Source organism: Oncorhynchus tshawytscha, linkage group LG16, assembly GCF_018296145.1.
Source record: "Oncorhynchus tshawytscha isolate Ot180627B linkage group LG16, Otsh_v2.0, whole genome shotgun sequence".
Classification (NCBI taxonomy): Eukaryota; Metazoa; Chordata; class Actinopteri; order Salmoniformes; family Salmonidae; genus Oncorhynchus; species Oncorhynchus tshawytscha.
In genome coordinates this window covers 49,331,348-49,345,959 of record NC_056444.1, presented here as the reverse complement: position 1 = coordinate 49,345,959, position 14,612 = coordinate 49,331,348, and the positions used below count along the sequence as shown (strand labels likewise).

The 14,612-nt window shown below is 42.1% G+C and overlaps 1 protein-coding gene across 2 annotated transcripts in view; it reads right to left on the bottom strand.

Annotated features, from left to right (window-relative positions):
- Window positions 1-12,027, bottom strand: part of LOC112215806 (collagen alpha-1(II) chain) — a 29,764-nt gene extending 17,737 nt beyond the window's left edge. Inside the window, exons 1-8 of one of the 2 annotated variants that reach the window (XM_024375211.2) lie at window positions 11,719-12,027; window positions 4,794-5,000; window positions 3,068-3,087; window positions 2,681-2,713; window positions 1,759-1,791; window positions 1,605-1,658; window positions 899-1,000; window positions 350-427 (exon numbers count right to left, since the gene is read on the bottom strand). In XM_024375211.2, the coding sequence (XP_024230979.1) occupies window positions 350-427; window positions 899-1,000; window positions 1,605-1,658; window positions 1,759-1,791; window positions 2,681-2,713; window positions 3,068-3,087; window positions 4,794-5,000; window positions 11,719-11,812 (621 nt within the window). In that variant the 5' untranslated portion in view covers window positions 11,813-12,027. The remainder of the gene's footprint in view (window positions 1-349; window positions 428-898; window positions 1,001-1,604; window positions 1,659-1,758; window positions 1,792-2,680; window positions 2,714-3,067; window positions 3,088-4,793; window positions 5,001-11,718) is intronic. The other variant, XM_024375212.2, reaches the window with a different exon arrangement.
- Window positions 12,028-14,612: the final 2,585 nt, after the last annotated feature.

Sequence of the window (14,612 nt, the reverse complement as noted above, 5' to 3'; positions counted from 1 at the left end):
TGTTTCATGATCATTTCTATGTCTTTGTTACTGACTGCCGTTATAATATAGCTCATATTCCATACTAACAGGACAGCATTAGCTATCGATTTGGTATGCCAGCACAATCTATACTACAGTATGTTCCATTCAGTGGTTCATTTCCATGACAAGATTGCAGTCTGCAGTACTGTCTTCAAGTCTGTAACACAGCATGCCACTACCGACCAACATTTACCACATACCATATAGCTCTTTAGTTTACCACTATGATTTTATTTGTTTCAATCATTCATTTGAGTCTTTTTAAACCCCCTCTGGATTCTGTGAAGTTCATGTGACGGTACAGTAACATCTCTTGTCCTCTAACCATAGGTCCTTGCATCACTCCCATCTGTGCGCCTCCGGCTTTCTCATCGAATCCACCAGCCATCTGAGCCGCGAAGTTCTGCAGAAACACAACACGGGTCAAGAGACATTGTTCGTGAGTCGACGGTATCTACAGTAGATGCTACAGTGGTGACCTCACCAGGGCTCCGAGGAAACAAAAACTCTGGTGGCACGTTTACAGTTGTCAGAAGGGATTACATTGGTGATATTGACTGTGGCACAGTAGCTTACCAATGTGTCGTCCATTCTTCTCTCTCTATTCTCTCTCTATTCTACTAACTAACACATAGATGAGCAAATAGGCGTATGGCTTAGTCTCTTTCACACACGTGTGTGTGCGTACGAATACACACATATACACACACACACACACACACATCTGACAGTGAGAATATGGTGATACTGTACTGCTAGTCCATCAACAGGGAGTGCTTCTCTGCAGCACAACGACATAAACAGAGATTATGTGTGGTGGTGACATGCTCTCTCATCTACTCTCCTGTCCTCTCCTCTGTTTTCTACCACTTACCCCGCCAAGACCTGGGGGTCCGTTGGGTCCGGGAGGGCCAGGGGTTCCGGGGTTCCCGGGGGTTCCAGGCTCGCCATCTCTGCCTCTGGGGCCAACATTTCCCTAGGGAAAAGGTGACAGGGACAAGCACATTCAACAACGGGTTCAATACACAAACATGTTCAGTGTTATCAGCTTTCATTGGGAAAAGTGAGTGATCGATATTGTTGCGTGGCTTTGATGGTGTTGTCTGCCTTAGGAGACTATGTTACTGAATGTAATTCTGCTCGCAATCAATCAATCAATCAATCGATCAACCAACCAATCCGTTAATCAATCAACCAACCAACCAATCAACAAATCAGTCCATCACCCAAACAATCAACCAATTAACCAATCAATCAACTGTAATGCATTTGCTACATAACTAGCCTGGCCAGTGGTTGAAGAACTGCAGAGGACGTATTGAGGTGCTTTGCGGAGTATGCCACTGTTTCATTACAATCTTATTGTACTATTTATAGATTGGAATATATTGGATTTTCCACAATAAGGTAGCGTATACTGTAAATCTCACTATCCTGGATCTAAATGCAAAGTCTCACACATGATAAACTAGGCAGCAATTGAAGATGTTGAATGGTTAGCCCTTATTTCAGTCCATACCACAGACAGATTTCTAAGCATAACCTACCTGCACAAAGGTGACTGGGATTTACTGTCTTACCTTATCACCCTTAGCGCCAGCTTCTCCACGTGGTCCCTGCTCGCCCGAGGGGCCCTGCACAAACAAACATGTTAGGATGAGCAAGATGCTTGACAAACAGAGCACATTATTCACAAAACAAAAATAGCAAGTAAATATTTGAGAATATGTTTACCATAGGGCCTGCTGGTCCATTCGGTCCTACAACCTGGACAACAGAACAGAAAGAGAGCTTGTTCAGTTCTCAATACATAGTGGGATGAAAGTAGTCTTTTCAAAGCCCTGATGTCTTTGATAAGGTTTCGGGTTGCACTGCTTTGAATTGCTAAGATGCTGGGAATAGCAGGAAGTCCATTGACAATTTACTTTGGCTGAAAAAAACATCTTCCGCTTGTCAGGGTTTGTTCATTTCCCAAGAAGCCTTGCATACCAATGAATAAAAAAAGTTACTAAATGGATGTAAGACGATTGGTTTCGGTCCATTATGTCCTAGGAATGTCGGCTTCCTTCCATGTTTTGACAACAAAACAAAAAAAAAATCTGTCTAAAACCACCAGGTTCAAAGCATGGTAGCTAATCACTTATCATTCGGAGGCCTTGGCTCTCTTGGAATCATATGATTCCCCAAAAGAAGAAGAACACAAATAGCCAAATTAGTAGTCCGTTACACTCCAGAGAGTCAACCCCGATAATGAGTACAAACTTACTTGGATAGCTATGCTGCATGTATGTGACTTTTAGGTGAGGCTATTATAAAAACGTGTGAAAGTGTCATCATTAGAAGTAGACATGCCATAGCCTCTTCTTGACTAATGCTTGGCAATGGCATGCATAGGTACCTAAAAAAGGAGCGTCAGTGCCTTCGTTGACCAAAAATCCCTATGTCACTCTGATTTGAACGGACAAACAAGTCTTCTGATCTCTTTCTGAGTGAGCGTGAGCTGTAGTGCATGCCTTTGCATACAGCAGCTCATCATTGACTGTACGCTTGAATAAGGCGGAGAAGAAATAAGTACATGAGATAATAAACCCCCCGTGTCCCCGGAATATTGGCGCAATTATTTGACTATACAGTAAATCCGAGTGTGCATACTTACATCTGCAATCTCGCCTGGTTCCCCTTTCTGGCCCTAATAGGAACAAATGAAAGTCAGTGGTTTTAATGGTGGTCAGTGGTCTTAATGAAGGTCTCTGGTCTTAAGTCTGTGGTGCTAACGAAAGTCTGTGGTCCCAATGAAGACTCTATCAGTATAAAGACACATAATATTCACATCATGTAAGTCTGAAGTATTTTGGAGCCTGAGTGTGTGGATGGTTATACACGGTGTTTAGGTGATCGTGTCGGCGATAGTCTGATAAGCATTGTCTAAATGACACATTGGTTTGTCCAACAGAAAATATGATTGTATTTTGCCAAGTTATTGTTATTCGTTCATAACAGCTTTCAGGGTGGCATATCATATCATCGTTTCCCATGGTCTCACCTTAGCACCAATCACCGCCTCTGAGGTTGCATTTGAGGTGGATGAGGAAGAGAGAGAGAGGAAACAACATTAAAAAGGGTGAACTTGAGACTGCTGATATCTGTGTGGGGGCCAAACCTCCAGAGTTTGAACCCTCCAGATTGAAAGGAAAACCTGTGGAAACCAATGGAAACCAAAGGCCAAACTCCAAGACCCTGACAACCCATCCCGAGTCGGTTACAGCTAACGCTGTAGATCCATGTTGAGGGGATGGGGCCAGAAGCAAAGCAAAGCATGGGGGTGGGACAGATGTTTGGATCAAATCGTCTGTAGGTGAAAAAACATTTGTCAATATAGCATATTTTGGAGCGAACAACAGAGTTCATTGTATAAATGGCTTTAGCAAGGAGCATATCATGCTACGAAATGGCACATTTCATGGTTATTATGAAAGACTGATGATGGATTGTTTGAACCAAAATGTATATCTTCTCAAAAGTTAAAGTTTAGTATACTTGACAGAATAAAACATGACGCATGAAAACCGTTTTTTCGTTTTCAAAGACACATTTTTCAAAATGCTCGAAAATATTATGTCTCAGAATATATACGCTTTGTTCAATCATAAAACATGAACAATGATTAAAATGTGAAATGTGAGAGCAGCTTTGGTTTATTTGTGTTGTTCGGAAAGCAAGTATGAGTATTCTATGTTCAAAGTGCATATACTGTATCTTTGAATATTGATAGTAATAGCACATTGGCACTCTATATTATCATGTGTTTGCCTCTCTTCTCTGCTGTGTGTTGAGCCTGGGAGTACACTCTTAGGAAAAAAAGCTGCTATCTAGAACCTAAAAGGGTTCTTCAACTGTCCCCATACGAGAACCCTTTGTAGAACCATTTTTGGTACTAGGTAGAACACGTTTGGTTCCAGGTAGAACCCTTCCCACAAGAGGGACAGCTCGAATAAGCCTTTTTTCTACGAGTGTAGGTTGGGTCAAGTCTGGTGAAGTGAAGAACAATAATGACTCCCACATGCGTATGTCCCTGGAAACAGGATCATATCCAGACGCGATGGGAGTAACGTGGGACCAGTGTTGAAAAAGAAGGCAAAGCAGTCAAAAATGTTCACGCTTAGACACTAGTGATGGAGGAAATGAGACTTCAAGAACCCCAAAAGTGGGTGGGACTATCATGTCTTGTCAATCATTTGTCTTATTTCACCCCAATAGGATCGCTTTGATGTGGTGGGAAAAAAAGCTTCCATTGGACAAAACAAAATGACACAGTGATTGGCAGCTCAGGATAGCTTCTTAGTTGAAGCAAACATAGAAGTGTCTTGTTTTCAAGATTGACCCTGGTTGTTTTAAGTGGAAACCAGATGGCACAACTGTAGGAATAAACACCTCATGAAGTGAACATCCATAGAGGGAGATTATCCAGAGGATGTTGCAGGTCTGGTCGCCAATCCAAAACAAGCAGGGAAACGGGTAACACTTTTGAATAGGGAACATCACACCTAGCTACTTATAAATCCCTTTAATACCAATTTATGAGCCACAAAATCTGTCCTGACTCCTGTCCAGACTCATGTCTGCACACCAAAGTCCTGAACATAAGCTACTGAGGACCTGTTAAACCCAGTGAACATCTTAACTACCATTTAGTTCCCCATTCAAAAGTTTTGGCATGTTAAAAGGGCACAGTAATTTATTCATGATTGTGTGAATAAATAAATTACAACCAGTTGGGGCGCTGGCGTCCGCAGGGCAGATGGGGCAGCACTCTCTAGGTTGGATGATGGGGTTGGCACACTCTCTGATCTCCTCGCAGATGATCTCATCACACAGCACTGACCCGCTGTCACACACACAGATACGACACGGCTCCGGCTTCCACACATCCTTATCGTTATAGCGTTGGGCATCCTGGATGCAGCTGCCTGCCTCCTCTGTGACCACCGGCAGGAGGTGGTACAGAGGCCATGGGGCATGCCAGGGGCAGAGACGGGGGTGGAGGGTGGTGGTGGATGTGAGAAGTGGCAGGAGAGGGATAAATAGGGATGGGTGGGTGTCAAAGAGGGCATGACAGTGATCATGGTGTATAGGTGCGGGGGAGGAAGCATGAGGGGGGCACATGGGTAAATGGCAGGGTAGGGTGGAGGGCAAGCAGGAAGGGCATTGAGTGCAAGGTGGGGTGGAGGAGAGGGGTGGGGGTCAGAGTGAGATGGGTGAAGGTAAGTGGAGGCAGGTGGGAGGAGGGGGGAGAGACAAGTTATCAGCTTAGCATGAGGCCTCATTTACACCACATGCACAGCACACAGCATCACAGCACCCACACTCATGACTACACTCACAGCTTGGGACAATCAACAGGTTTCACATATAATTTTTATTTGATTTTATTTAACCTTTATTTATCCAGGTTAGTCTCATTGCAATAAAATCTGTTTTTACAGAGAGACCTGGTCCAACCAAGACAGCAGCAGGGGGGAACAATATTTGAGACAAATGTAAGACATACTGAAGGAACTTACATAGACACACCATAAAAAGTATATACAGTACCAGTCAAAAGTTTGGACACACCTACTCATTCAAGGGTTTTTCTTCATTTGTACAACTTTTTACATTGTCGAATAATATTGAAGACATCAAAACTATGAAATAACACATATGGAATCATGTATTAAGCAAAAAGGTGTTTAAAAAAATCTAAATACATTTTATATTTGAGATTCTTCAAAGTCGCTACCCGTTTCCTTGATGACAGTTTTGCAAACTCTTGGCATTCTCTCAACCAGCTTCATGACGTAGTCACCTGGAATGCATTTCAATTAACAGTTGTGCAAGTTAATTGTTACAAGTTAATTTGAGCCAATCAATTGTGTTGTTACAAGGGAGGGGTGGTTTACAGATTTGACCCTATTTGGTAAAAGACAAAGTCCATATTATGGCAAGAACAGCTCAAATAAGTGAAGAGAAACGAAAGTCCATCATTACTTTAAGACATGAAGGTCAGTCAATCTGTAAAACATTTCAAGAACTTAGAAAGTTTCTTCAAGTACAGTCACAAAAAACAAGTGTTGTGAGGAAACTGGCTCTCATGAGGACCGCCACAGGAAAAGAAGACCAGAGTTTCCTCTGCTGCAGGGGATAAATTCATTAGAGTTACCAGCCTCAGAAATTGCAGCCCAGATAAATGCTTCACAGAGTTCAAGTAACAGACACATCGCAACATCAACTGTTCAAAGGAGAGTGTGTTAATCAGGCCTTCATGGTCGAATTGCTTGAAAGAAACCACTACTAAAGGACATCAATAATAAGAACAGAATTGCTTGGTTCAAGAAACACGAGCAATGGACATTAGACCGGTGGTAATCTGTCCTTTAGTCTTTGGTCAAATGAGAGATTTTTGGTTCCAACCACCTTGTCTTTGTGTGACGCAAAGTAGGTGAACGGATGTTCTCCACATGTGTGGTTCCCACCGTGAAGCATGGAGGAAGAGGTGTGGGGATGCTTGCTGGTGACACTGTTGGTGATTTATTTAGAATTCAAGGTACACTTTACCAGCATGGCTACCACCGCATTCTGCAGCGATACGCCATACTATCTGGTTTGCGCTTATTGGGACTATCATTTGTTTTCAACAGGATAATGACCCAACACACCTTCAGGCTGTGTAAGGCCTATTTGACCAAGGAGGAGAGTGATGGATTGCTGCAGCAGATGACCTGGCCTCCACAATCACCTGACCATACCCAATTGAGATAGTTTGGGATGAGTTGGACTGCAGAGTGAAGGAAAAGCAACCAACAAGTGCTCAGCATATGTGGGAACTCCTTCAAGACTGATGGAAAAGCATTCCAGGTGAAGCTGGTTGAGAGAATGCCAAGAGTGTGCAAAGCTGTCATCAAGGCAAAGGGTGGCTACTTTGAAAAATATAAAATATATTTAGAATTGTTTAACACTTTTTTTGGTTACTACATGATTCCATATGTGTTATTTTGTAGTTTTGATGCCTTCATTATTATTGTATAATGTAGAAAATTGTAGAAATAAAGAAAAACCCTTGAATGAGTAGGTGTGTCCAAACTTTTGACTGGTACACCATGTTTTGACGCAGACACAAATATATTTCAATTACAGACATATTTTTTTTTTTTAAATCTATCATATGTACAGTTGAAGTCGAAAGTTTACATACACTTAGGTTGGAGTCATTAAAACTCGTTTTTCAACCACTCCACAAATTTCTTGTTAACAAACTATAGTTTTGGCAAGTCGGTTAGGACATCTACTTTGTGCATGACACAAGTAATTTTTCCAAGTGTTTACAGACAGATTATTTCAGTTATAATTCACTGTATCACAATTCCAGTGGGTCAGAAGTTGACATACACTAATTTGACTGTGCCTTTAAACAGCTTGGAAAATTCCAGCAAATTATGTCATGGATTTAGAAGCTTCTGATAGACTAATTGACATAATTTGAGTCAATTGGAGGTGTACCTGTGGATGTATTTCAAGGCCTACCTTCAAACTTAGTGCTTCTTTGCTTGACATCATGGGAAAATCAAAAGAAATCAGTGAAGACCTCAGAAACTAAATTGTAGACCTTCACAAGTCTGGTTCATCCTTGGGAGCAATTTCAAAATGCCTGAAGGGACCACGTTCATCTATACAAACAATAGAACGCAAGTATAAACACCATGGGACCACGCAGCCGCCATACCGCTCAGGAAGAAGACACGTTCTGTCTCCTAAAGATGAACGTACTTTGGTGCAAAAAGTGCAAATTAATCCCAGAACAACAGCAAAGGACCTTGTGAAGATGCTGGAGGAAACAGGTAGAAAAGTATATATATCCACAGTAAAACGAGTCCTATATCGACATAACCTGAAAGGCCGCTCAGCGAGGAAGAAGCCACTGCTCCAAAACCTCCATAAAAAAGCCAGACTATGGTTTGCAACTGCACATGGGGACAAAGATCGTACTTTTTGGAGAAATGTCCTCTGGTCTGATGAAACAAAAATAGAACTGTTTGGCCATAATGACCAACGTTATGTTTGGAGGAAAAAGTGGGAGGCTTGCAAGCCGAAGAACACCATCCCAACCGTGAAGCACGGGGGTGGCAGCATCATGTTGTGGGAGTGCTTTGCTCCAGGAGGGACTGGTGCACTTCACAAAATAGATGGCATCATAAGGAAAGGAAAATGATGTGGATATATTGAAGCAACATCTCAAGACATCAGTCAGGAAGTTAAAGCTTGGTCGCAAATGGGTCTTCCAAATGGACAATGGCCCCAAGCATGCTTCCAAAGTTGTGGCAAAATGTCTTAAGGACAACAAAGTCAAGGTATTGGAGTGGCCATCACAAAGCCCTGACCTCAATCCTATAGAAAATTTGCAGGCAGAACTGAAAAAGCGTGGAGAGGTCTACAAACCTGACTCAGTTACACCAGCTCTGTAAGGAGGAATGGGCCAAAATTCACCCAACTTATTGTGGGAAGCTTATGGAAGGCTATGCAAAACGTTTGACCCAAGTTAAACAATTTAAAGGAAATGCTATCAAATACTAATTGAGTGTGTGTAAACTTCTGACCCACTGGGAACGTGATGAAAGAAATAAAAGCTGAAATAATTAATTATTTCTACTATTATTCTGACATTTCACATTCTTAAAATAAAGTGGTGATCCTAACTGACCTAAAGCATGGACTTTTTACAAGGATTAAATTTCAGGAATTGTGAAAAACTGAGTTTAAATGTATTTGGCTACGGTGTAGGTAAACTTCCGACTTCAACTGTACCACTGCCTCAAGTCCTAATGCCAATCACATTCCTCAATAGCATGTGAATCAACCAAACTTTTAAACTCCTCCTAGATGAGAAGATCCTGGAGAGAATTACAAGACTACAGAGCCGAGTAGCTAAAACACTTTTTGCCTTGATCCGATCTGCTCTTTAAAAGTAAGTAGGAGTGACCTTATCAAAGAAGAACAGAGATGTCCAGAATCACACAAAAGCACTTATTATTAACCACATTAAAGACAGAAGCATATCAGCATAATTTATAATAATGTATGGCATCATTATGTTCATCATATTCAGGTATTATGCCTAATAGACTCATCTCAACACGATGCAACATGGATTGGCAGCATGGCAGACTGGATCTTTCAAGGTACTGGTCTGGGTGGATGCTGATTCTACCTGGGGGCCGCAGTCTCACAAAATCTAACCACCGTTCTGTCGCTTGGTTTAATCTAGAAGCATACCACCCTGCATCCCACTGCAGGTTGGCTTCTAAAGCTAAGCAGGGTTGGTGCTGGTCAGTTTCTGGATGGGAGACCAGATTCTGCTGGAAGTGGTGTTGTAGGGACAGTAGGAGGCACCCTTTCCTCTGGTCTAATTATTATTATTTTTATCCCAATGCTCCTGGGCAGTGACTGGGGACATTGCCCTGTTGTAGGGTGCTGACTTTCCAATGGCATGTTAAATGGGTGTCCTGACTCTTGGTGTCACTGAAGATCCCATGGCACTTATTGTAGGAGTAGGGGCTGTTAACCTTGGTGTCCTGGATAAAGTCCCGATCTGGCCTTCATGGCCACCTAATCATCTCCAGTTTACAATTGTCTCATTCATCGCCTCTCTCCTGTAACTATTCCCCAGGTCGTTGCTGTAAATGAGAATGTGTTCTCAGTCAACTTACCTGGTAAAAAAAAAATAAAAGCTCAACAAGCCTCACCCAGGTTTATTTCTCCTGCACTCAAACGGCTAGATTCGTTAACTCCAACGGAAGATAAAGCATCCATTCAGATCACAGTAATCATATGCGGGAGGATTCTGAGGCAGCCGACAATGAATGTATATAGCGGTGCCATTTACAGTGGAAATAGTTTTTTTTTTGCGTGGTGGAGTTAGTATGTTTAACCTGTATGCCTACTGTATGCGCTCCCTGGTGACCAGTAGACCTGTTATGAATGAGTCCCTCACACTGGGCGACTGTGCCCAATTGACAAGCTGCTGCCCTAAGTAAACAGGGAGTCCTTCTAAAATTCTCCATCTGGATCGCACAGCTGTGTCAGGCGCCAGTTCAAACACATTGGAGAATTGAGAATGGGTAGCTTTCATGCACAGGGTCTAAGGTTGGGTCTATGAGGCTAAATGCAGCTATTTGTTTGTGTTGCATTTATGTGAAAGTGGTTATTAGCACGTACCTGCTACCAAACTATACTATATAACACACGAGTAAACCATTTAAGCTTTCCCCACAAAAGGTGGGTTCGGTTGGTGGCATGTTGTTCCACAACTTTTCTTTGAGTTGTGGCAATATGTATACGGACCCACAATCTCTAATTCCTTACTAAATGCTTAGAACTACTAGCAACAATGGACACGTGGCCACTAAAATCTGTTTTTTGGAGTACTTCAAGAGAAATTGATGAACCATTTTAGGCTATGTGGAAACAAGCCTATGAATATGAGGATTTGAAAAGCCACACATGATACATTACACATTGCATAGTGTGGTGTAGCCTATCTCTCTAGCGACAGTAGTATCCTGTTCCATAGTTTCTTCATAAAATAAAATATCTTATTGAGCGACCAACTGCCATTCACTTCCTGCTACCCTTTGAGCCTTCTAGTCGGGGGTCAAGCTGTGTCTGACCCTGTCTTTTTAAATTATGAATATAATTAACCTTTTCAAATATTTCAGCCACAGCATGAAACACAAATAATTACGCTTTTAATCCCCCTCATTTAACAAATAGTCACCTTTAAACAATTCAGCTATACTTTTGAAATCAGAATGTTTTCTCAGGGAGGGTGTGGGGGGGGGGGAGGGGTGTAAATGCCAAAGTAAATGTTTTCTAAATTGCCCAATAAGCTCTTGAACTGTCAAAGCATCTCAAGTGAGCCACTGTGTCTCGTCTGTTGTCTCCCCCAAATGGATTTGTGTTGTTAAACACTGGCACCACGGCTAGAGAGAGCACACTGACATGTGATTGTTCAGAGACAGGAACCACAGTGGGTATCCAGGAGTGAAACAAACGGACACTTGTTCACCTGGTTCTCCATCCCACACAGATGTGCCTTGATAGCCTCACCTATCCTCCCAAAAGAAAGGTCAACTCTTTCATAGGCCCCTTATATCTGCAAACACTTACAATGTAACCAAAATGTAGCAATTAACAATGTCAATATCAAACCAGTATTAGGATGATAATGTTCAATTCAATATCATGATTTACATAGTTAAATAGTAATTTCTTAAATTGATATCATGTACAGTATAACAGTCCAGATAATTAACATTTCACCTCTGAATTGTATCTGCAAGAATTCTAATTCATAATTGGGCAATTCCTCCAATGACTGACAGATATGTTTGCATGAGTTTGTGCCCCTCCACCAATGGCAATGTACACAAGTGGTTCACAAAATCATATCCAATTCTCATATATTGTTTGCTGCAGTTTTACCAACAGTTGCCCTATTCATTGTGAAGGTGAGATTTGCGCAGGAACTTTAGATGCCAAGGTAGTGTGCCACAGAAGCGCAGAAAGTAAAATATGAGTTGATAAAATGGCATCAGAATAATCGAAGAATCAGAAGAATCGAAACTTTTGCAAAAGACAATTCAACAGAATTATGTAACTTACGGTCATCCTCTTCCTGGCATCTGACAATGGATATTAAAACAACTTGGGATGCTACAAGTAGCAGAACAGTCCGTGAATCCACAAAGCTGAACATGTCTAAATTTTAGACATGCAGGACCTTGGGTGAAGAAAAAGATGGGACGGATCAGACGATGCTCTCTTTTAATGGAGTGTGTTTGTGTGTTCCCAGAGACTACAACCGAACCATGCAGTCAACCTTCCAAAATCGAAGTGGAATCCAACGCGGGGCCCTAGCCGGCACTTTACACCCACCGCGTCAGAGCAAGAACCGCGGTTTTATGTCCACAGTACCTTCTACGGATCTTCGTATATTCCAAAATACTAGACCTCCCCCCGACCCCCAGTCGAGCTTGAAACCCAACCCACATCTCCCTCCCCTCAGCACCAGCAGAATCTATTCTCCCAGGGACCTCTTTCTTTCTCCTATTCCTCCCACGCGCTGCGAGGACGAGGTAGCCTACCTATAAATCACACTTTTTGGTTCGCTTTCGACTCCCCATTACAATAGCGTGGAGTATAGCCACTCACCACAATTGTGCATTACAATACTTGAAGTAGACCTTTTCCGAATGTTGCTCAATAGGCTACAATAACCAATAACAGATTTTCCATTTTACCATTTGCAGGTGGATTTAGGCCTTCACGGATAGGCCTACATTCATATTCAACTCATGTTTATTCATACACTTTTTTTAAAAATTGGCACTTAAAATAGGCAACTCTCTTATATATGGGCTTATAACAAATGTGTAATGCAGTAATGACCAGATGTCTGAATTACATCATGGCTCTTTTGATGCAATAGTATCGGAAGTCTACCTGGGATCATGTCCATAGACTTGCAGTTTAGATTTAGGACCCAGAACAGAACTTACTCACGTCAATAGATGAGAGACAGGCTTTTAAGATGGATCAGCTATTGTGCACACAAATAGAGGATTACTGTATTGAAGTCCATGGATTCCCACAAGAGGAAACCGATCCCCTCATTGAGAGTGAATGACACTGTCGACCTGTCCACCTATACATGTGCCCACACTTGGCAAATGTTGGAGGCCTATATTTAGAAAGTTTCTACATTTCAATATTCTCTCTCTCTCTCTCTCTCTCTCTCTCTCTCTCTCTCTCTGTCTCTCTCTCTTTCTGTCTCTCTCTCTCTCTCTCTCTCTCTCTCTCTCTCTCTCTGTCTCTCTCTCTTTCTGTCTCTCTCTCTCTTACTCTCTCGCTCTCTCTTTCAATTCAATTCAAAGGGCTTTATTGGCAGGAATTGTTAATAAACGTGGTGTTCATCTGCTCACAGGCCTCCAACTAACCTACATGTAAAAAAATATATACAAAATAAAACAAGGCTAATCCACTTAGCTAACAATGGGAGTTGAGGGTGTATGAAGTGGACCATGGTGTGAACTACCGTAGGGAGCACCGAGGGCATGGGAAACGGCCAGCCTGTCTCTGAGGATTAACTCATTCTAGACCTGTCTGACTCTACAGAGATTCTTGGATTATGGCTTTATGGGTGTCTAATTATTGCGGGACCTGAGGCTACCCCTGGGTGTGTAGAGCACTCCAGTCCATGACAGTGTTATGTCATGGTCACGTTGCATACTTAGGGTCAGTCAGAGTTTCGGCAAGAGGCCTGTCTGTTTGAGCAAAGACCAGTTGACATGAGGCTGTGAGAACCAGTTAAAAGAAGATGTCTGCCATGACTGTTTGCAATGTATATTAAGGGGCTGGAAACTGAAGGCGTGTTGTATGCATTTCCATGAACTTTCCTGCATATGCAGTAATAGTGTTGGCTTGATTAAATGTAACTGTGAACAGAAATACACACCAACTGTAATTACTCAGCAAGCAGCTCCACACTGTCTATTCTAAACCAACAATGTATCCCTTCAAATTACAGTACATGCAGTACATACAGTACATACAAATTCCACCAGTACATGGAGCTTGTTGCTATTGCTAATGTTATACTAGTTACCTGTCACAACAGTTCAGATGCCCAACAGTCCCCTCCAGGCAAACAACATGGGCTCTCTTCATTGTGAAGCTCAGAAATAATGAACCAGGGGATGAAATGCCTCTATGATCTTTATCGTGTATCTTTCTGAGGCAGATAGGGCCAGGTGAGAGGGTCTGAAAGCGGGTCTTTGTTGAGTGGAGAGGCACAGTCACACCGGGGTCATAACCTTTTCGAGAGACCTGTCATATAGGGAAGAAAGCGTCTGAACCCTCCATCACACCTCTGATCACTTTCTACAGATACAGTAACAACTGATCCAGGGACAGTTTTATTATTTGGTGCATATTGGTTAAGTTTAGGGAGAGCTGATCCTAAATCAGTTAATTTGGAAGAACACAGGAAGCATCTTGACCAATGCAGTCCTCATATCTGTTCCTAAAGCAACTAGCGAGCTCTGAATGTCTGTCTTAAATGACCATCATGCCTGTACAAGCTAAACCAATATTATGTTCTATTAAGAACAATATCACACTCTCATTAACACCCTCTCCAATTTACAAAGTGAAGCCAGGTTATTTTATTAGGCAAGTCAGTTAAGAACAAATTATTATTTTCAATGATGGCCTAGGAACAGTGGGTTAACTGCCTTGTTCAGGGGCAGAATGACAGATTTTTACCTTGTCTGCTCAGGGATTCGATCTTGCAACCTTTCAGTTACTAGTCCAACACTCTAACCACTAGGCTACCTGCCGCCCCAGAAAATGGGAGATTGATAGATCATAGGACCAACAGTAGGTACATACACTGAGTGTACAAAACATTAAGAACAGCTGCTCTTTCAATGCCACAGACTGACCAGGTGAATCCAGGTGGAAGCTATGATCCCTTATTGATGTCACTTGTTAAATCC